We start from the raw sequence: 22,636 nt of genomic DNA, 5'->3' as shown, positions 1-22,636 counted from the left end.
GATAACTCCAAATCCATATAATTTAGGAATTAACTTTTTTTTTTTTAGTGATAAAAGAAGAGAGTCTAGAATAAGAATAAGAATGATAGTAAATTTAATTTATCAGCGCCTTTCAAAACTTTCAAGGTCACTTTACAGTCACAAGATTTTTTTCTTTGGGTGAGGAGCGGCAGCCACACGCACCAGCATTCGCTCAACCCGGAAGTAATTCAAATAAATAGAAAGTGAGCTAGCTAGCTAACAGATAGCTAATAGCTAGCTAGCTTTATCACTATTAAGCTAATAGATAGCCAACTAGATAGTCAGCCAGCCAGCTATATAGCTAATAGATAGCAAATAGATAGCTAGCTAGGTAGCTTGCCAGATAGCCAGCTAGATAATTTACAGTAAACATTTAATTGGAGTGAAAAATAAAGTGTGAAGTGTTCAAAAAAATAGCCAGCTAGATCATCAACCAGCCAGCTAGATAGCTAATACATCGAAAATAGATAATAATCCTAATTTTGCTAATTACTAGATATAGAGAGCTAGCTCGATAGCAAATAGAGAGCTAGCTCGGTAGCAAGTAGAGAGGTAGCTAGGTAGCAAATGGAGAGGTAGCTAGGTAGCAAATAGAGAGGTAGCTAGGTAGCAAATAGAGTGGTAGCTAGGTAGCTCGATAGCAAATAGAGTGGTAGTTGGCCATCAGCAAACATCAAATTGGAGTGAAAAAAATAAAGTGTAGTGTTCAAAAATAAAAAGTGGGTGAGTGATAACTGAAAGGCATCTTGCTCCAATCCTGCTCCAGATGCTACTTTTAAAAAAGGGTGGGGGGGGGGCTGCCTCCATATTGTTATTTCATATTCCACCAATGGAATATTAATCACAATGCCGTATTTCGGTTCGTATGGCCGTTAATTTTTTTTATGTGCTAATGTTTCAGTAAAAGGGGTTCTAGGCATTGTAAAAAAAGTGTGTTCAACACGTCATCAATTTTTTTGTAATTGTGCAGTCATACCCAGCACTTGGTAAGCGCTCCTTAAAGAACCGCTTGGACAGTTAATAAAGTCTTCACGATGGCTTCCTCGCGACCCTGGAGGCACTTTAGACATTTTTGTAGTGAAAGCCTGATTCCGAAGTCAAACAAATGTGCGCGTTTGACCTTTTTCGACGTTCCGCCGCACTTTTTCAAAGTACTTTGCTAGCGTAGATGCGAAAGGGTGGGAGGGGGAAGCCTGTCATTGGGATGCAAGCGTGAATCCCTGCAACGTGAAGGTGGATGGAATGTAAAACAAGCAGCTGCCAGCTTTGCTACTCCTCATTGGAGAATAGGCTATCCCCTCCGCAACATCCAACAAGCGAGCGATGCGGCAAAATATATATACAGTAAAGTCTCGTTATATCGATATTCAAGGGAGTCCGAAAAAATATCGATATAACCGGGACTATCGATATATCCAAACCTGTTTGCATGTAATTTTCTCTGTGCGTGCATAGAAATCGTATCGATATAACCGGGACTATCGATATATCCGATATCGATATAACGAGACTTTACTGTATATATTAGCACGGTTAGCTCTAGCGTGCAAAATGACACATTGCCTATCAGGAAGTGTTTAAGATGCAAAGACTTAAAGGACAACCGATGCCTTCGGACAAGTTGTGTCCATAATTTGTATAATCACTTCAAATGACTTCTACTGAGTGCATTTTACAAAGATTCCACCGCATATAGCTATATTTTACGTTTTAAGACTCGCGCTGAATATTCTGGAAGTCTTGTTTTTCAGTTGGTGACGAGTCCGTACGTGACGTCACGTAAGGAACGCCCCTGACCTAAAAAAAAAAACGACACGTAGCAGTCCTTCCATCACGTCAATGCATTTTGCTGTACTTTGTTTGGTCTGAAAACTACGTGTAGCACCAAAAAGAGGCAGAAGATGGCGGCAACGCTCTGTGTAAGGAATTAATCAGCCCATGCCTCTTTTTGGTGCTACATTTCCCGCCCCCAGATACCTCAAAATGGCACGGAATAACGCCTTTAATCGATTGCAAACATGTAAGCTTTCCTCTTCAGAACTATTTGAATCATATTCATAACTGGATGAGTGACAAGAAAGCATATTCTCCGAATCTGAAGCCATTGTTTTGATTCTCCAGCAAGGCAAGACGTCTTGGTGTGACATCACGAACTGGGGGCGGGACCTTCTGAAACTGGCCATTTCCGAGGTCTTTTTCAGCCATCCACTATGGCATTGTCTGCTGGTCAGGCAGCATCACCACCCGGGACAGAAAAAGACTGGAGCGCTTTGTCAAGCGGGCCAGTTCTGTCGTGGGCTGCTCGCTGGACTCTCTTGAGGAGGTGGGCAACAGACGGACGCTAGCTAAACTAAAAGCTATGACGGACAGCCCCTCCCACCCCCTCCTGCCCATCCTGACAGCTCTGGGTAGCTCCTTTAGCCAGAGACTATTACACCCGCGCTGCAAGAAGGAGAGGTACCGCCGCTCGTTCCTACCGACTGCTGTCAGGCTTCACAATTCCCAATGATCACATGTGAAAAAAAAAAAAACTGGACACTTGTAAATATGGGTTGTTGCAATATATCTTAATGCATCTCTTGATTCTGCACTATGTACAGTCTTGTTTATAGAACGGTTTTTGCACATCTACATTTGCACAGTATACAGTTGACATTTTTATTTTGTTATGCTTAGAATATCTTGTTTTCTATCCTTTCACTCCCACCCCAACCCCATCCCTCTTCAATTGCTGCTGTGGACTGCAAATTTCCCCATTGCGGGACGAATAAAGGTATTCTGATTCTGATTTGAAGTAGTTTTGGGACACTTTAAGTCACTTTTATTGGTGTTTTGCATTTGAATAAAAATATCATACTGTGTGTTTTGGGTATTTTAGATGCTATAAAACGTTGTTCTGATGTCAGTTAGGAAACAAAAAAGTGACGCCGGTTGTCCTTTAAGTAGAGTCTCGATGCGGGGGCAGCATGCGTTCGGGGAGCGTTTAGCGCTGCTCAATGACTTTAGTCATCGCGACACTGGAATAAATCGCTAGCGAGTGCATGAAAGATGCAACCCTGTATGTGGGCTCCATGCTAAAAAAAAATCGATTCCAATTTCACAAAGGTGGCCTGAAAACAACAGCGGATCAATTAAAACGCGCTAATTCCACTGATCCGCATTCTTATCCGCCTTATACGAGTGGTAATAAGGTCTAGGCATGTTTCCGCTGCTGTAAATTAGTGGTTTTCAGAGCCAACGAAGACAATTGAGTGGGATTTATACATAACAACTGTGTGACTGGGGAAAAAGATATTGGCCTGTATTTTGTAATTACTGCATCTGCGGGTTCTGAATTTTTACAGAATAGTCATCCACAACACTTTTCGGTCAGATTTTTTTGGGGAGGTTTCTGACACAATTACTCTTTAACGTGACACACACAATTGTCTGTGATATTTACCGTAATTTCCGGTGAATAAGGTGCACTGGCGCACACCCAATAAATGGTGTATTTCAAACATTTTCGATATATAAGGCACATTAGCGTGGAAGCCGCACCTTCCTTGAAAGACAAAGGTTTTGCAAATAAAATATACAGTAAAGTCTCGTTATATCGATATTCTCGGGAGTGGGAAAAAATATCGATATAACCGGACTATCGATATATCCGATCCTGCGACATGTAAATTTTCTCCTTGCGTTCATAGAAATGGTATCGTAATAAGACGATCATTGACATGATGGAAGGACTGCTACAATGTGTCCTTTTTTCTGTCAGGGGTGTTCCTTCAGTGACGTCACGTACGGACTCGTCACCAACTCAAAAACAAGACTTCCGGAATATTCAGCGCGAGTCTTAAAACGTAAAATATAGCTATATGCGGGTGGAATCTTTGTAAAATACGCTCAGTAGACGTCATTTGAAGTGATTTCACAAATTATGGACACAATTTGTCCGGAGATGTCGGTTGTCCTTTAAGATCTATGGAATGGTGAGATCAACAAGGGAAATTTAGAAACAGCGTGGATGCCCGTTTCCCCGGAGCATCCGAGGCTTCGGCCTTGATGACAGGCTAAGTTTCAATGGCAAAAGGGCAGACGTCCAGGTGCTGGTGTTGCTGAATTGCTTTGCTCAGCACGCAAAAGACAATGTCTCCATGGACAAAGGCTCCAGGAAAGAAAAAAGAGGTGGCAGGTGGATGCTGTCAGAATAACTAGAGCACACCTGGGATGACTGTCAATCACTGGATGATCCAAATCTTCGTCCCTTCCCACGAAAAATCACCTTTAAACTCCAATTAGCAATTCATCAAAAAAAAAAAAATAAACTGGGCTCAAAGGTTGTTTATCAGTTCCATCTCATTATCATCCACTAATGACTGCTTTGCATGTAATTTCCACACCAATGGAGGATTGAGGTGGCAAGAGGATCCTGAGAAAGAACAGTGAAACATGCACATTTATAGCAATGACGGACCGTCAAGGCCTGCAAAGCCTTCTCTGTTTTAAGGCTTAGAAAATTAGAAAGAATTCAAATAGTTCTGAAGAGGAAAGCGTACATGTTGCAATCGTTTAAACAATTTATTCTGTGCCATTTTGATGTATCTGGGGGCGGGAAATGTAGCACCAAAAAGAGGCAGAAAATGGCAACAAAGCTCCGTGTAAGGAATTAATCAGCCCGTTTCCACAGGCTGATTAATTCCTTACACGGAGCTTTGTCGCCCTCTTCTGCCTCTTTTTGGTGCTACATAATGTTTTCAGACCAGCCAAGTACAGCAAAATGCATTGACGTGATGGAAGGACTGCTACAATGTGTCTTTTTTTTTTCGGTCTGGGGCGTTCCTTTAGTGACGTCACATACGGACTCGTCACCAACTCGAAAACAAGACTTCCTGAATATTCAGTGCGAGTCTTAAAATGTAAAATATAGCTATATGCGGTGGAATCTTTGTAAAATACGCTCAGTAGAAGTCATTTGAAGTGATTTTACAAATTATGGACACAACTTGTCCGGAGATGTGGTTGTTGTCCTTTAAAAGTTCCACTTGTCACTAAGCCAATGCGATTTGCTTTTTAAATCTCTTATCATGCCAATGTAATATTTGAGATGGCGGCCATGTCTCAATGTGCATTATCGGTCAGCAAAAGAAATGTTTTTTTTTTTATGTCTTCTCTAGCACGAGCATATGTCAGACATACAATTATTGGCGATCCTCTTCAGTAGATTACTTTTGACGCTATGCGCTCCAGGTGAGCTCTTCAGACTACTAATGCATTAATTTGGTGACAATTTGCTTCGAAAACATTCCCGCTAGATGTTTTTCATTCATTTCATTCATTTCATATTGCTTTGGGAGGTTTATATTTCTCCATTATCCCCACTTCCTGCGATGCCTCCATCATCGGTCCGAAACACAATGGCGAGTTGACACAGAGTGACACTGAGAGGATTAGACAAGCCATGAAGCTATTCTCCTTAAAGGACAACCGACACCATTTTTTTGTTTTCTAACTGACATCAGAAAAACGTTTTATAGCATCTAAAATACCCAAAACATGCAGGCTGATATTTTTAGACAAATGCAAAACACCAACAAAAATGACTTAAAGTGCCCCAAAACTACTTCAAAATGACCTCAGAAAGTTTCAGTTTCAGAAGGTCCACCCTGGCTGGCTATCTAGCTAGCTATCTGTTACCTATCGATTGGCTAGCACGCTAGCTTTCTATCTATTTGAGTTACTTCCGGGTTGAGTGAACGCTAGCGCGTGTTGGCTGCCGCCGCTCACCCACAGACAAACCTATCCTGTGACTGATAAGTGACCTTGAAAGTTTTTAAAGGCGCTTATAAATGAAATGTATTATATTATTATTATTATTATTATTATTATTATTAAAGTAGGATAAATCAACTAGATTTGTAATTAATGGATGAATTGCCAAATCTCTAATACAGTAAAGTCTCGTTATATCGATATCAGATATATCGATAGTCCCGGTTATATCGATATTTTTTCGGACTCCCTTGAATATCGATATAACGAGACTTTACTGTATATGGATGGATCGATAAATAGCTAGACAGCTAGCTAGTGAGACAGATAGCTAGTTCGATATCTAGCTAGTTAGACATCTAGCTAGTTAGACAGCTAGCTAGTTAGACATTAGCTAGTTAGACAGCTAGCTAGTTAGACAGAGAGCTAGCTAGTTAGACAGCTAGCTAGCTAGTTGCTCAATGGATATTCTACCAGTGTTTTGTGATCTTATAAAGATATCTTACGATATCCCGCATGTGTATATCTCTATCTATTTGAATACTTGTGCAGTCGTATTTCCAAACTGAGATATTTATGTGAAAGAAATCGCTTGTCTGTGGAACCGTTGGTGGATTCTTTTAACGAAATGATGATGCAGACATTTATGCTAGCTGGAGACATTCGCTACACAATAGTGATGACGTTCAGAACGGCTTGACTTGAGCAAGCTTTTCTTTTGACCCGTTCTGACGAGACATTTGCCTCGAAGAAAAGCCCTCACTAACCTTGCATCTATTATTCCGACAGAATACATTGAATGAATTACAGCTCGCGACCCTGTGTTACTGTACATATGCAGGATGTCTTGTACATTCCGCTGCTGTCAGCTCGTCCCATGTCTTTCTTTACGGATCGGTGCTTTTAAGAAGAATGTCTGTGGTCGTGAAAAGGACCTGATGGTCGATGTTCATGCTTTCATGCTTGCAAACACCGTCCGTGACCTTGTTATAAGATGTATACAGTATAGTGCACACTTATACGGTATTCTGAAAAGTAGTTTTGTATGGTGGAAACGCTAAGTTTCAAAGGTCTAAAAGCACATGTGTCAAAGTCAAGGCCCGGGGGGCCAAAACTGGCCCGCCACATCATTTTATTCGGCCCGTGAAAGCAAATCATGCATGATGCTTGCTAAAGTGCGAACCAAAATTTCAAATTGTCGTATGTAAACCACAAAAACAGTCATTTTAACCCCTCCCCCAACTAATTCACCCCAACGTGTTTAAAGTGTATTTATTATTACATAGCTGGCATCATCGATGTCTTGTAAATAGCTCAATAAGGTTTGGGAAATACTATACTGAAGGAGAAATGTTCTATAAAAATGTTTAGTTTATCAAGCTATCCAACTACCTAGCTAGCTATCGATTTGCACTCAATTTGCTATCGCGCCGGCTAGCTCTCTATTTATCTAGGTATCTATTAGTTATCTATTTGCTATCAATTTGCTATTGCGCTGGCTAGCTCTCTATTTATCTAGCTATCTATTAGCGATCTATTAGCTACCAATTAGCTTACTAGCTAGCTAGCTTGCTATTTATGGCTGGCGCGTGTGGCTGCCGCTGCTCACCCACAGAAATACTTATCCTTTGACTGTAAAGTGACCTTGAGAGTTTTGAAAGGCACTTAGAAATGAATTTTTATTATTATTATTATTATTATTATTATTATTATTATTATTATTATTATTATTATTATTATTATTATTATTATTACAGACGATCACCACTACGACTAATCATAAACCTTGATGCAAATACGCGAAAAGCGATAGGACTAAAATAGGAACATAATTTCTCATCATAACATTGTATAAAATAACAACAATAATAGTGTTTTATAATAACAATAATAATAGTGTGAACAGATCACATTAACTCATTCACTGCCAGATGTTTGTGAATGGTGGATGTGTCACAACCAGAGCTCATGCATTAGCTCAGCCCTCTCGGCTGTAATGTGTTATTCTAGGTGCAAAGTCATTCAAATTCACCAAAGAACTTGTTCGATGTTCCTGCCAAAGCTGACACATCTCTGCCTTCGCCATCCGACTCAAGACACGGTGCAGTACACTTGCGTTTTTCTTCTTCTTCAGATTCAGCTGTTGTTAAAGCTCTACTGTATATAAACCAATATGTATGTACAGCGATACCTCGGTTTACGAACCCCTTGGCTTACAAACTTTTCGGTTTACGAATGTTAAATTTCTGACAATTTTACCTTGGCATACGAACTATTTTTCGGGATACACACGGAGCTGCCACAATGAGTGATGTGTCATTCACGAACGAGCCCATTCTCCTAACAACAAAATGGCAGCCGACTGTTGGTCAAGAACGCAACAGTGAGGGAGGGCGTTTACAGACAGAGAGAGAGTGAGGCCGTTCTCCAAAAAGAAAATGACAGCCGACTGTTTTTGTCCTCTATTGCCCGCCCCTAGTCTTCAGTTAAAGCCATGTGATTGGTCAAGAACGCAGCAGTGAGGGGAGGTGGTTTAAACATTAAAGACACAGTCAGACGACAGAGAGTGAGAAAATTGAGAGAAAACGGTGACATTTGGACTCGTTTCAACTTTGATAGTTCAAAGGCAGAGTGTAGACTGCAAGGTTAAAATTCCCATCAATCAGGCTCCACAAATAACCCGCACAAGCCATCTGTACACTTGATGCAAAAAGCTATCAACCCAGCTAAACAGAACGCAATTGATGAGGAACAAAGTAAAATTATAGAAAATTATGCGCGTTATACTTGAATAAATACGGTCATCTTTGAAAAACCCTGTGTCGCCATTTTGTAACTTGTCTGTATATGCAGTGTGTTTGAGGACCGGTAAAATTTTCAGCCTTACAAGACGCCGCATTTCCAACTCCAGCCATTCAAATGTTACATTAATGACTATTGTGTGGCATGTTGAAGACCTCCTAATAGCTTTTTACCAGCATGTCCATTAGTATGACACACGCAAAGCGGGATATTGCAGACTTTCCAGCCCCTTAAACTCCAACGACTACGCTCATAAATATGCATTATACTGCAACGCCGTTCGGAGCACGCGATTCAAAACCATTTGACGCCGGCTTTGAAACAATACGGCGTCATTTCTTTCACTAAGTTGTCAGAAGGCACTTTTTTTTTCAACAATGGTCCTCCCCTCCAAGCTGTTCCAGCTATAAGCACTCGTCACCGCGGTGTGTTTCATCGCCACTTTTGGAACGACAATAATCGATGTGATGGCAAAGGAAAACAGGCTGTTTCTCTGGCTGCCCCTGAGGCACGCACACAAACACATACGCTCACCCCCCGAAAACAGATTGGGTCTGACAAAGCAGACTAAAAGCAGCGAGCAGTGGTATCTATCTATACGGTGTTCCCGTGCCAGCATGACCTACGGCGGGATAAAAGAGAAGTCGCTGTGTGTAGAAGGCCACCAGTCGATGTTGTTGTTTGTGGCAATGCTATAATGAGCATTTATAATGACTCCTTAGACTCGTCTTTGCATAATTTACCCGACATGGCGGACGGGTTTTCAATTCTGTGGCTGGTGTCATTCAAAATATTATTTCAGTCGTGGTGTTGCTTGCGATTGCCTCAAGTTTAAAAGAAACCGGGATGGATCCAGGAAGTTGGAAATTTCTAGTACAGTAAAGTCTCGTTATATCGATATCGGATATATCGATCGATATCGTCCTTTGCACGCACGTTATGCAAACAGGGTCGATATATCGATAGTCCCGGTTATATCGATATTTTTTCGGACTCCCTTGAATATCGATATAACGAGACTTTACTGTACATCCAAAAACAGCTTAAATAGTTTGTCTTTCAACATGCTTTGTTACAATTCCTTCCTTAATATTGTTGTTGCTGTTTTCAACAATATGAATTATAGTAATATTTTCACAGTTTCTGCAAGAAATAGACCAAATGCATGAGCAATATTCCATGTGTAAAAAAAGTTTTTTTGTCATTGTCACTTGAATTCCAGGACCCACAGATTAAAAATTGGCGTTTTCATGTTTATTATGTTTGTTTAGTCATTATAAGTACCTTGCATGATGGCTCCAAAAGGACAGTAATTTCATCTGTGCTGTATGTCATGCATATTAGCATATTTGACAATAAAGCTGACTTTGACTATTGAGTTGTAGGACTAAATAGACATTGAATACAGCGTTAGAAACCTTAGACTCTCTTCTTTAATCAGAAAAAAATAGTTAATTCCTAAATTATATGGGTCTGGAGTTATATGCACTTGAAATGAGGGTGGAAGATGAAAAAAAGTACTTCAATAGATTATTTCGCAGAAACTATTTGGCATAGCATCAATGACATTTCAAGAATTCCTGTAGCTGCTAATTGCTGCTTCGGAATCATAATGTTGTTTAATGTTGGAATGCTTTTGAAAAAGGGCGTCATAACAACACAGACACTGGCCCGTACCTGCGCAAGGGGGTCTGTGGGAACCTCATCAAGGCCTCCTTGCATCTCCTTTGATTTCACATCCCCGCCCCCCCCTTAATTATTGTTCATCAGCAACATGGATTCAAGTGACCCATAGATAGATGACAGGACAAATGAGTAATAATTAATGTCTTAACTGATGCCATTCATCTTCTGCAGACAAGCCCATTAAGTGATTCAGACAACCGTTTGTAAAACATAATAATACAAAAAAATACAAATAAAAAAAACAACAATTCAAGGTGAATTTTCACCTCCGACAGAAACTTGATAATAAAGTATTTCTATGGACAGACACTTGGTCGCATATGAGGTCAAAAGAAGTCCCAGCCCATCATTTTGTGCGTTCCCCGGGGTGAATAACCCCATGGAGCATCAAGTCCGACAATAATAATCGCCATCAAAACAATTCTTCAGCCTTGTGACCGACCCGTGGACAAGTCATATAAACTGCACTGCGGCATCTGCTGGGTTATAACAAGCACATTGTGGTGCATACACACGTACCCGTAAATATTGTACTCAGTACCAGCTAACCAGACGGCACGATCGGCTTCACTTGCAAAAATCAAGACGGCATCGACAGCTTGTTTGCACGTGTACGTCAGGAAATATCCACGCAATATTAAAACATGCGCAAAAAAACTTCTGTTTCACTCACCCCTCTTGAACATGTTGTCGACTTAAATGAATTTGCTCCTCCGTCCTCCGGAAATCATCGATCCAAATATTCCAGACTTATGGAAGTTGACCCCACTCTTGTAAAAATGAAAATTAAAAAAAAATCTTAAGAGTCATTTAACTGCCCTTCCCGGCGTTATTTGTATTCTCCAGAGAGTTTAGTATGTGTTTGGGATCATCCGCGAAACGAATCCACGCGCAGCAATTCCTTCAGTCGGACACGACGCTCGAGCAAAGAAAGAGGTTTTGATGATTGAATGCGTCGCTCCAAAAATCACAAAAAATAAACCAATCCTCATTTCGGTCAATCAGAGTCGCTACAGTCGCATCTCACCCAAACACGAAATCATTAATTTTTCGCAGCAAATTCCAAGGACGCATCCTAAAAATAATTTTTTTAAAGACACACTCTAATAACAGTTCGACGTTGCCTGTCTGCAGACGTCTGCACATCCGCGCAGCACGCACTTGCGCTCAAGAAGGGTGAAAGTGATGTTGTGACGCCTCATCCTCCTTCACCACCTCCCCCTTCTCAGTTTTCCTCCTCCGGGCTCAGCCTCGCTCATCGAAGCGCTAAACAGACACACCGGCAGACACACCTAATCACGCGTGACGCAAAACTATATTTAAACTTCAGTTGAGCGACAATATGACACTAAGGTGTTTGTGGTAGCACAAAATAACAATAAACTTTATCCAAATCGATCGGATTTCTATTGTGGGAATGATCACTGATTAAAACCAAGTGTTATTTATTTTGTATGATTATACAATTAAATTAATCATCCAACTCATATCACTGGTGGTTATTTATTTACCGGGTAATCCGCTGTCTGTTTTATTATGTGCCCGAGCATTCCAAAGAGCAGCTCGGTGATCGACTTATGTGGTCTGACTGACGTTTCCTGTTTTGAATAAGAAGAAAAGATGGCGGCGCCCGTATGTGACATGCAGCTCGTTTCTGTCAAAAAGCCCACAGCAGGTAATCGCACCACTTTTCTTTGGCGATTATCGATGCCAGTAACAGATACATGTTTGGGGTTTTTATAACCGTCTCTAGTGTTGACTTTGGTGTTTACGTAAAAAGTGATACATAACGTTGGGAACGTGCCACTAGTGTTTCGAAAATCAATTGCTGGGAGGTAACTGGGAATAACTGTTTTTAAAAGATGAGTATATAAACTGGATGCAACGCCAATCGCTTGAAAATAATGTTGGAATCATTAATAATAAGCAAATTCGTAAAAAAAAATTGAGCGAGCCTAAATATCGCACTCTAGTTTGAAACTACGCAGAAAATCCACGAGCCTGTTCAGGGATGTCCTGGTTTTTTTTTTTTTTTTTTTGCTACCGTAGTTCGTGACACTCGGGTTTGTGTATCCCCATACATATTGATTTATATAGCGCTTTAACAACAGCTGAAGCTGTAAAAAGAGCTTAACATGGGCAACTATTGTATACAACAAATAAAGCAGTCACAAAGATAGCAGAAAGCACCAGAGAGTAAAACTAAGATCAAGTCTGAATCATGCTGAGTCAAATGCCAAAGAGTACAAGTGCGTTTTGAGGTGACTGCAAGTTTATTTTATTTTTATTTTTTTTACGCCAAAAATGTTTGTTTGTACAGTTGTTCGTAAGTAGGGGATCGTCTGTATACATGTTGAGAACGACTTATTTATTCAGGACGAAAGTAAGATACATTTTGGCTTTCTATGTTCCGAACTGATCGACTCTTTTTGAAATGAAACGCTTTTCAGTTCGAGGACCTCGACGAGTGGCCAATCAGATTCCAGATGAAATCCTGCAGGATCCTGAGTTGCGGGAAGCCATGAAAGCCTTACCCGCAAACTACAACTTTGAAATCCCCAAGACCGTATGGCGAGTGAGACAAGCCAAGGCGAAAAGAGGTGAGATCAACGCAACCATTTACGAGCTTTTTGGATGTGACAAATCACATACGGTGAACATTTGCTGATGTTGAAATTGCCATACGCACGAAAAATGTGGAAGCATTCCGATGCTTAATTCCTTTTTCCCTCCAATATTTGTGTGTTTTAACGGGCAACCGACACCAGAAAAATCAGAAAAACGTTTTATAGCATCTAAAATACCCAAAACACGCAGGCTGATCTTTTTTGTCAAATGCAAAACACCAATAAAAATGACTGCCACAAAATGAGCTCGGAACTAGGCAGATTCAGAAAGTCCCGCCCCCTTGTTTGTGATGTCACGCCAGGATACTCCTTCACAAACTGCCTTGCACCAAAATCAAAACAATGGCTTCAGAGAGTTCAGAGTCGGAGAAGATGCTTTCTTGTTAGTCATCCAGTTATGACTATGATTCAAATACAGTAAAGTCTCGTTATATCGATATTCAAGGGAGTCCGAAAAAATATCGATATAACCGGGACTATCAATATATCCGACCCTGTTTGCATGTAATTTTCTCCGTGCGTGCATAGAAATAGTATCGATATAACCGGGACTATCGATATATCCGATATCGATATAACGAGACTTTACTGTAGTTCTGAAGTGGAAAGCATAAATGTTTGCAATCGATTAAAGAAGTCCTTCCGTATCAATTCGAGCCGCCCGGACTCCAATTTTGCGTCGTTTCGTTTCTTATCCAAGACGCTTCTTCAGCGAACTAAAGTCTTACTGGTAATTTATATATATATATATATATATATATATATATATATATATATATATATATATATATATATATATATATATATATATATATATACTGTCCAGACATGGCGGTGCCGGACTCTGCTATGATAGGTCCCTGCTCTCAGGTTGGGGGGAGCAGAGGACTACTCCCTGCGGCTCCACTGATTGTTCCTATTGTCCTTGACAAAACATCAAATGTTTTCCATCATTCACTCAGCCCGAAAAAACAAAAAAAAACATACCGAATCAGGCAGCGACATAGAAACAAAGAACTAATCAAGATGAGGATGGAGCCACCGAGATGGCAACAAGCGGAAGGAAGCGGCCCTGAAGTGTCTCGGCCTCCTTGAAAGCTTGCCGTTGTTTCCCAGGGAGACTTGTGGAACGCCGTGGGGACTTTCTTTGTTTTCCAAGGTCCTTGCGCGAGCTATAGAGGCAGCCAAATGATAAGCGCACTTGACAGTCTGCTCTTAAATGAGTCCTAGAGCTAAAACACAACAAGTAGCGTGATGTCGAGTTGGGGTTTTATTATTATTTTTGGTCCCTTTTTAGATGTTCCCATTTTCAGTCTGTGATACGTTTACTTTTATGCACCGTTGGGCAAAGCAAGGCTACGATAATGAGATTGTTTTCTTCTCAAAATGTTTCCAATACTGTTGTAATGTAGGGCATAACCCCGCCTCCCCCGAGGCTGTTTTGCGGATTTCATTTAGATTTTCTAGCCACTGAAACGACAAGTTTTCTATGTAGATTTGCATTTGGCATGCCTCATTTATGCACACTGTTAATTCTCTTTGTGATGTTCATTTCGTCATGCATGACAGGGAAATTATAGAATCACACACAGTGCGTCCGTGGGTTTCATTGATTGGTTTGTTTTTAGTTGTTTTAATGGCTGGCTCAAAGGTTATTATTATTATTATTATTATTACAGTAAAGTCTCGTTATATCGATATTCTCGGGAGTCGGAAAAAATATCGATATAACCGGACTATCGATATATCCGACCCTGTGCGCATGTAATTTTCTCCTTGCGTTCATAGATATAGTATCGTAATAAGCGGTACTATCGATATAACCGATATAACGAGACTTTACTTTATTATTATTATTATTATTATTATTATTATTATTAAATGTTCAGGTTTGTTTGAAAACGTATTGCACAATTGACCAGAGTTCATGTCATGCCTCTCAAATACTGCATAGCATATTTTCTGGTGTATAAGGTACACGGGAGTATAAGGCACACCCCTAATGTATTGTGTATTTTCCAACTTTTTCCATATTCTGGTAACATCCGACTTATGACCGTCTCGACTTGCGACCACCCGTACTTACGACCTCCAGACCCTATTTTTAACATTTTAAGAGTGGGAGTTTGACAGTCATTTAGCCTCCGAGTCTCTATTCAACATTTTGAATGGATTTCGACTTACGACCGTTTGGTCGGAACGGAACTCGGTCGTAAGTCGGATGTTACCTGTATAAGGCAATCAAAATAAGGCCAAAAAAAATTTCAATGAATGAAAAAATGTTTTCCAAATAATAATATTAATAATACATCTCACTTATAAGTGCCTTTCAAAACTCTCAAGGACACTTTACAGTCACAGGATAAGTTTTTTTTCTGTGGGCGAGCAGCGGCAGTCACATGCTCTTGCATTCACTCAACCCGAAAGTAACTCATATAGATAGAAAGCTAGCTAGCTAATAGTTAGCTAATAGCGAGCTAGCCAGCCAGATAGCTAATGGATAGCTAGCTAGATAGCTGGCTAGATAGCCAGCTTGATAGCTAATAGCAATAAGATAGCAAATAAAGTGCTGGCTAGCCAGATAGCCAGCGAGATGGACAGATAGCTAAATATTTTTCTTCAGATTTCCTCTAGTTACCCAAAAAATAATAATTTTCACCCACATGCCAAAGGTACATTTCTCCCATGTAGCCACCAAATCATCTGCATTGCATATTTCCACCCAAACCATGTTTATAATATGTAAACATATCTCCGTTTTCCAAATATAAGGCACACCACATGATTATGATGATTATGATGATTATTATGATGATGTTGTTGTTGTGTAATGATGATCATTTTATGTTCCTTCCGGGTTAAGTGAGAACGCTGGCGCGTGTGCCTGCCACTGCTCACCCACAGGAAAAATATCCTGTGACTGTAAAGTGTCCTTGAGAGTTTTGAAAGGCGCTTAGAAAGGAAATGTATTATTATGATTATTATAAGGCGCTATAGTAGAGGCTGGGGTTACACACTACTTCTATGGGGTGCGCCTTATTCTCCGGTGCACCTTAGACACTGGAAAATACTGTAGTCTTTCACACTTTGTCTATTGTTGTAATCTTTATATGTGCCTAAAACGGGGCCCAGCTGATGCAATCCGTCCGCTGGCATGAGTTGGCCTTCCATCACGACATAATACGCAGCCTTCGCTGCACATGCCCTCACTGTCATAAAGCTTGAAGGCCATTTCTGTTTTTCATGGTACCACAGCTTCGTTTTATTTGATTATTTGTCTATTTTTCTATTGCTTCACATATGGCGGAATTCTTAATGATATTTCGTAGACATCATGTTTATTAATAGCTGAACCTGCTTTTAAATATGTCTCCTCAAGGTGCCAATTGGCTTTTAAAAATAGCACCTCTTTTCATGCATCAGCGCCCCCCCCCCCCCCCCCACCCGCGTTTTCATGAGCAAATGTTGCAGAATATTCACCCAGTCATCATTTGTGTAATCCTTCCTTAAAGGACAACCGACGTCTACGGACAAGTTGTGCCCATAATTTGTAAAATGACTTCTACTGAGCGTATGATACGAAGATTCCACCGTATATAGCTATATTTTACGTTTTAAGACTCGCACTGAATATTCCAGAAGTCTTGTTTTTGAGTTGGTGACGAGTCCGTACGTGACGTCACTGAAGGAACGCCCCTGACCGAAAAAAGGACACATTTTAGCAGTGCTTCCATTACGTCAATGCATTTTGCTGTACTTTGGTCTGAAAACGTTATGTAGGACCAAAAAGAGGCAGAAGAGGGCGACAAAGCTCCATGTAAGGAATTAATCAGCCTGTGGAAACGGGCTGATAAATTCCTTACACGGCTTTGTCGCCATGTTCTGCCTTTTTTGGGTGCGACATTTCCCACCCCTGATGCCTCAAAATGACACGGAATAAATTATTTAATCGATTGCAAACATGTATGCTTTCCTTGTCAGAACTATTTGAATCATATTCATAACTGGATGAGTAACAAGAAAGCATCTTCTCCGAATCTGAAGCCATTGTTTTGATTCTCCAGCAATGCAAGACGTCTTGCCGTGACGTCACGAACATGGGGGCGGGACTTTCTGAAACTGGCCACTTCCGGTTTCAAATTGAAGTACTTTTTAGACACTTGAAGTCATTTTTATTGGTGTTTTGCATTTGACAAAAAATATCATACTGTGTGTTTTGGGTATTTTTGATGCAAGAGCGATTCCGTGTGTAATTCGAAAGGTGATTAGTTGTAAAAGACAGTAAATGAGAAATCGTTTTTTGATGTCAGTGTTGATTGTGTAAAACGTTTTTCTGATGTCAGTTAGGAAACAAAAAAGTGACGTCGGTTGTCCTTTAAATTAGTATGCGTGCGAAAAGGGCAGTGCGTCACCGCCTACTGTCACTTTGGCGAGGATGATAACGGCCGAGTTGGTTTTTTTTGCGCTTTATATTTGTCTCTTGATGCTATTATGAAACCAACAAAAAGTTTTTTTTATGATTGGTTCCTCTCATTCCGGCAGGATTTATTAGGAGATTGGATCACCCTCATTTGTAAACATGTGAAACCATCAGTAGGGCCATCAGTGGTTTGTCAATCAGTTCATCCATCTTTTACATTTGCTTTGGGCCTTGTTTAGCTACATCGGGGGGGAAAAAAAAACAACACAGCCAATGTTTGCTGATGAGTGAAAGACCAAGTCCAGCCCGGGGTTGTGGAGTGATTATGATTGGACGGATGACTAAAAAGCATAGTTGGTGCTCCACACCATTGGCCTAATTAGATTAGCTTTTATTAGTCTTTATTAACAGTGGAGAAATTTATATTTAATAATAATAATAATAATGTTGAAAATATGTTTTTGTGTTGTGTCCCATTATTTATTTCATTTTTTTTTGTTTTGACTTCAAGATGGCGCTTTGAGAGTGGTTGCCTTGACAGCAGCTCCTGTATTTTGTTTTTCTACTTCTTCATTTCCTTTTCTCTTGCTTTCATCACTTTGCTGCTGTGAAATGAATGACTCAGTATCTTTGTCTTGTCATATTATTTTTTATTATTATTATTTTTTTTTTTATTTTACTTTGTTACTTCCGGGTTGAGTGAACGCTGGCGCATGTGGCTGCCGCTGCTCACTCACAGAAAAAATAGATAATAATAGAGAGTTTTGAAAGGCGCTCAGAAATGAAATGTATTATTATTATTATTATTATTGTTATTGTTATTGTTATTGTTATTGTTATTATCAGGCACTAAGTAACAGTGCAGATGCTTTGAGAGGAAGCTAACGCTCACGCTATATTTCCAATGGCCCATCAGCCTGTAAAATAAACCAACATTGCAAGAGTGGCAGAAGGCAAACTACCCTGAAATGTCATTATTCTTTGCCAGCGGTGCACGCTAGCCTATAAATAGCTTTGCTGCCTCACGATCACTTGCTATCAACGTGCCATCCCTCAAAACACAAGTACCTGGACATTATTTTTTGTCCCTTCTGTTTGCCTCTTCTCATTCCAGTGGCTCTACAGCTTCCAGAGGGCCTGCAGTTATTTGCCTGTGTCATCGCAGACATCATTGAGAGGTACGCTGCAGCTGGGGACATTTCATATTTAGATGGCTTTTTGATAACGGGGGCCACCTGTCAGTCAACGGAAAGAGCAAAAGTCAAGCCGCTGGCGTTCGAACTTCAACCGTGGAGGGCCGCTCTGCGCTCATTAGTCGAACGAGGGCGTTATCATGATTCTCTGCTTCTGACTCAATGTGGGCTTTTGTACAAAATGATTATCCGGGTCTGGGATGGCGTTCACATCACATATTAAGAAGATATTTGTCTCATTAATTGCATCTCATTTGAGTGTTTTTGCACTGCTGCACTCCCATCACTAGGACAGCACAAATGTTCATTTTTTTCCCCTTCCTTTAGTGTGACTCTACTCCATATTGATGTTCTATATGCATAACAATTTGTCTTTTCCGTTCCATCGTGTTTTGGCATGCAGATAGAGAATAGACCGAAAATAAGTTTGAATCATAATATCAACCAATAGCCAGCGCGGAAATAAAAAGGGGCTAAGTAAGGCGCTTCTGTGGATTGGTCAGCTAATTCCGACTGGTAACTCTAGTTGAGACAATTGACTTCGGACAAGACAATAAATGTGAAGATGAAACCACTGTTTCTGTTCTACCACAAGATTTCATCTGATTTCTTAATAGTACAAGCGCCGCTGATGCAGTGCGAGTGTTGTTATACTTGCCGTGTCAGTTGTTTTGCCGTGGTTGATTTTACTCTCTTGCTTTAAATCAGACAGACGTCGCATCAAATAGTCACTAAACCCCAACGATCGATTGTCGTCTAAATCATCTTGTCAGAGTAAAGTGAACAGCAAAAGTTGATTTATTGCCACGCTAACGCCCCATATCTGATTTTCTCTTCTTTCGTTTGTTGATCTTGACGTTGTCAGGGAATCACAGATGTATACAAAAAGGCTTTCAGGCTAAACGATAGCCTGTACAGACAGGCAGTGATTCATGCGCTGTCACCGCACCATGTGTTTTATTGCTTTTGATGTTGTCGGCTGTCTCGTTGTAACTTTGAAAGATACCTCTATGAACATCCTTATGCCGCCGCTCGGTTGACGAGCGAGGCGAGCTGTAGTGAGCAAGCCGCATGAATGCAATGTCCAAACCCTGGGGACAGCCATGGCATTTAATAGTGACCATTTTTTTTTATCCTGGCGTAAAATCCTTTGGATGCTCAATCGAAATATCTGCCCTAGTACTTAATCCAAGGTTTGCTTCAAGCCAGACACACTACAAATCAACAAATTGAACACACAATCCCAAGGGTTTTTAAAAAGGTGAAAAGCGGTTTTGAGCGAGGAGGAGTATTCTTTCTTTTGACAGATCTGCAGTTCTCCATCTTTTCATTTTTAAGAATTTATCGAAACATGTCCATCAAAGTCAGTAAAAACTATGAATTTCAGGATATTAAATGATGGATCATGGTCTAGACTAGATACAAGGATATGATTATTGACGATGGGAATACTTACAATGACCCTTTTGTGTTATCTTGTTGGATCTGGTGATTTCGATTTTAATCTGAGTGTTCTCAACTCCAGCGCCTACATTTACTTTATAGTGACCTTTGAATTACAAAAATGAACAAATGAGTTCACTTTATCGCTGGAACCTCGTAAATCGCGGTCATCTTTTGTTGCTTTATTTTGCTTGAATTATATCATCCATCCACTATCCGAGCTGCTTATCTGAGCCGCTAATCCTCATGAGTGTCACAGGCCCGCTGGAGCCTATCCCAGCTGTTTTTGGGCCATAGGTATGGGACATCCTGAACTGGTTGGGAGGTAATCGCAGGGAATCAAGCTACCATTCATTTCGTTTGGATGTGTGGGGGTACTGAAGAAAAGATAGAAAGTAGAGCTAAAGATAGCAGATATGCTGATGTTGAGGTTTTCTTTGGGAGTGACCATGTTGGATAGGATCAGGAATTAGTATATTAGAGGGACAACTCACATTAGAGGCTTTGGAGAGAAAATCACAGAGGCCAGACTGAGATGGTTTGGACATGTCCGGAGGAGAGAGAGTGACTATATCGGGAGAAGAATGCTGAGCCTTGAACTGCCAGGCAAGAGACCAAAAGGAAGACCGAAGAGGAGGTTTATGGATGTTGTCAAAGATGACATGAAGGTAGCTAGTGTGAGAGAAGAGGATGCGTAAAACCGGGTTAGGTGGAGGACACTGATTCACTGTGATGACCTCTGAAGGGAAAAGCCGAAAGGAAAAGAAGGGTTAGTGGTACACGGAGAAAAACCTCATCGTCAAGGGACCGTCCCATTCTGTGTCGCCTCAATTGCTTCAGCCTGTGATTAATTAAGACTCAATCTCACACAATCAACACTTCTTGTTAATCGATTATGCTGCTCGTAACAGTAGATTCTGATTTCTCATTTACTATCTTTTACAACTAATCACCTTTCGAATTACACACGGAATCGCTCTTGCATCAATAAGTGGCTCTCTCCCACACATTTGTCAACTGTGTGGTGTCAAAAAGCCAGAAGCTCCTTTTTGTCCGCCAAAATGGTCTAAGAAGGACCTGCAATTTTTTTTAAATTGAAACAAGAGTAGGAAGAGTCTTGGAAAAAGATAGACGGGTAACTAAACCCACACAGACATGACCTCCAGCCCTGTCTTTCAATCTTCAGCAACATTTCAGACATTTGCAATTTGGAACCATTGCTAAGCTCCATTATAAATAGTGTTTAAAATGCAAAACACTCTGAGCTGATGGAGTCACACCAAATCTCCATAATAATTGTAAATAGTGGCCAAAAGCAACACACATTGACTCAAGGCTAGATTTCCTTACAGTTTTTGTATTTGAACGACAAATCTTCGTTTTTTTTTTTTCATCATTCACTCTGTACAGCCTTTCGGCAGCTTTGTTACTGTATCCTGGCAGTCATGAACCCATTATCACTCTGTACAGGTATTGCCTTACGGGATGTGATGTTCGAGTGTCAGTAGGCATACAAGTGCCAAGAAAAAAATGGTCAAGTCAAAAAAAAACCCAGAAATAAAAATACATTTCAGTGGAAAAGATAGGGATCTTTTCACTACTGTAAAAAAATAATGTTGACTCTTTTGTTGCTCAAACTTGGCCCAGACCTCATTTTCCATTTGTCAGTGCACTAGCAAAATCCCTGAGTGACCATACTTGGTTTTCAGAGCCTCACTTGTTCAGATGGTTGACGTGATTAGTGTATGTCACCATTATAACAATAAATAACATCCGGATTTTGAAGCCTTCAGCAATATGATGACATCTTATGTTCGGATTGGCAGCTCAACCAAAGCTTTTGGACTACGTTGAATCAAAAGTGTTCCAGTTTTCACGTTGTGACCATTTTGAGCTGATTGTTGGATTTCCCCAAAAACGTATTTGTTGGAATGTTACATTTTCAAGAGAGCGGCGGTAAAGATGAAAGGAAATTCTCAAAACGCTAAGCTGTCAGGTCTGAACTAGCGGCTGAGGTGAACCACTGAGCGACTGTAGATTTCCCGGCCCCATGGAGAGGTTGTGTATTTGAACAAAATGTATCAGAAGACTCCGCGGCCCTTCCGACATACTCTACCTGTTCTTCTTTGTCTCTCTCCATCATGTGCAAGTCGAGAGGGCTGTCAAACATGGTCACTGGATGGCTCAAAATAACAGACCTGTCAGAGGCAATGTGTTGGTAAATCAAGGTACAGACTACCCGCACAGCTCGGAGGCATATGTGGATCCTTCGTCATCGTCGTCGTCTCTCCATTAAAATAGGGCCATCTGTATTCCAGACAGCTGTTAGAATCCTTTCTGTGGGAGCGGCAGCCGTAGCATGCAGCCTCCCAGGTTAAATGTCAAGACTGCCATTAGGAAGGCGGACTTGTTGGAGCTTTCAACAAATGCCTTTCATATTGCCCAAGAAGCCCCTTTCATGCTGGCTCTCACCAAAGATCAGAAATGGGGGAGGAAAAAAATTGCTACGTGTCAGGGTAGAAGGTATACAATCAGCTTTGTTGCCCATAATAAGAGTTTGGGTACGTATGGCAGGTGGATGGTGTGATGTGTCAGGGTATCAAAAAATGTCACCTGCTCACTCTTTGCCATGGTTGAGTTGCATGCAGTTTTGCCACAAAAAAGGATTGGATTACCCTTTATTAGTCTCG

The 22,636-nt window shown here is 40.6% G+C and overlaps 2 protein-coding genes across 21 annotated transcripts in view; one reads left to right on the top strand and one right to left on the bottom strand.

The window, feature by feature from the left end:
• The window catches only part of rtn4rl1b (reticulon 4 receptor-like 1b), a 102,644-nt gene extending 91,158 nt beyond the window's left edge, over nucleotides 1–11,486 (bottom strand). Inside the window, exon 1 of the mRNA XM_089013223.1 lies at nucleotides 10,937–11,486. Coding sequence (XP_088869349.1) covers nucleotides 10,937–10,949 — 13 coding nt within the window. The 5' untranslated portion in view covers nucleotides 10,950–11,486. The remainder of the gene's footprint in view (nucleotides 1–10,936) is intronic.
• Nucleotides 11,487–11,804: 318 nt separating this feature from the next.
• Nucleotides 11,805–22,636, top strand: part of dph1 (diphthamide biosynthesis 1) — a 145,284-nt gene continuing 134,452 nt past the window's right edge. For all 20 annotated transcript variants that reach the window (XR_016117125.1, XR_016117123.1, XR_016117111.1 and 17 more), the window contains exons 1-3: nucleotides 11,805–11,938; nucleotides 12,714–12,863; nucleotides 18,425–18,488. Coding sequence is in view for 1 of the 20 variants with exons in the window: in XM_089013224.1 (XP_088869350.1) it covers nucleotides 11,884–11,938; nucleotides 12,714–12,863; nucleotides 18,425–18,488 (269 nt within the window). In the remaining 19 variants the exon portion in view is untranslated. The remainder of the gene's footprint in view (nucleotides 11,939–12,713; nucleotides 12,864–18,424; nucleotides 18,489–22,636) is intronic.

Source organism: Hippocampus bargibanti, linkage group LG14 (assembly GCF_051943395.1).
Source record: "Hippocampus bargibanti isolate YZ-2025 linkage group LG14, ASM5194339v1, whole genome shotgun sequence".
Classification (NCBI taxonomy): Eukaryota; Metazoa; Chordata; class Actinopteri; order Syngnathiformes; family Syngnathidae; genus Hippocampus; species Hippocampus bargibanti.
Note: the sequence above shows the minus strand (reverse complement) of the source record. Positions and strands in the feature narration are given on the sequence as shown.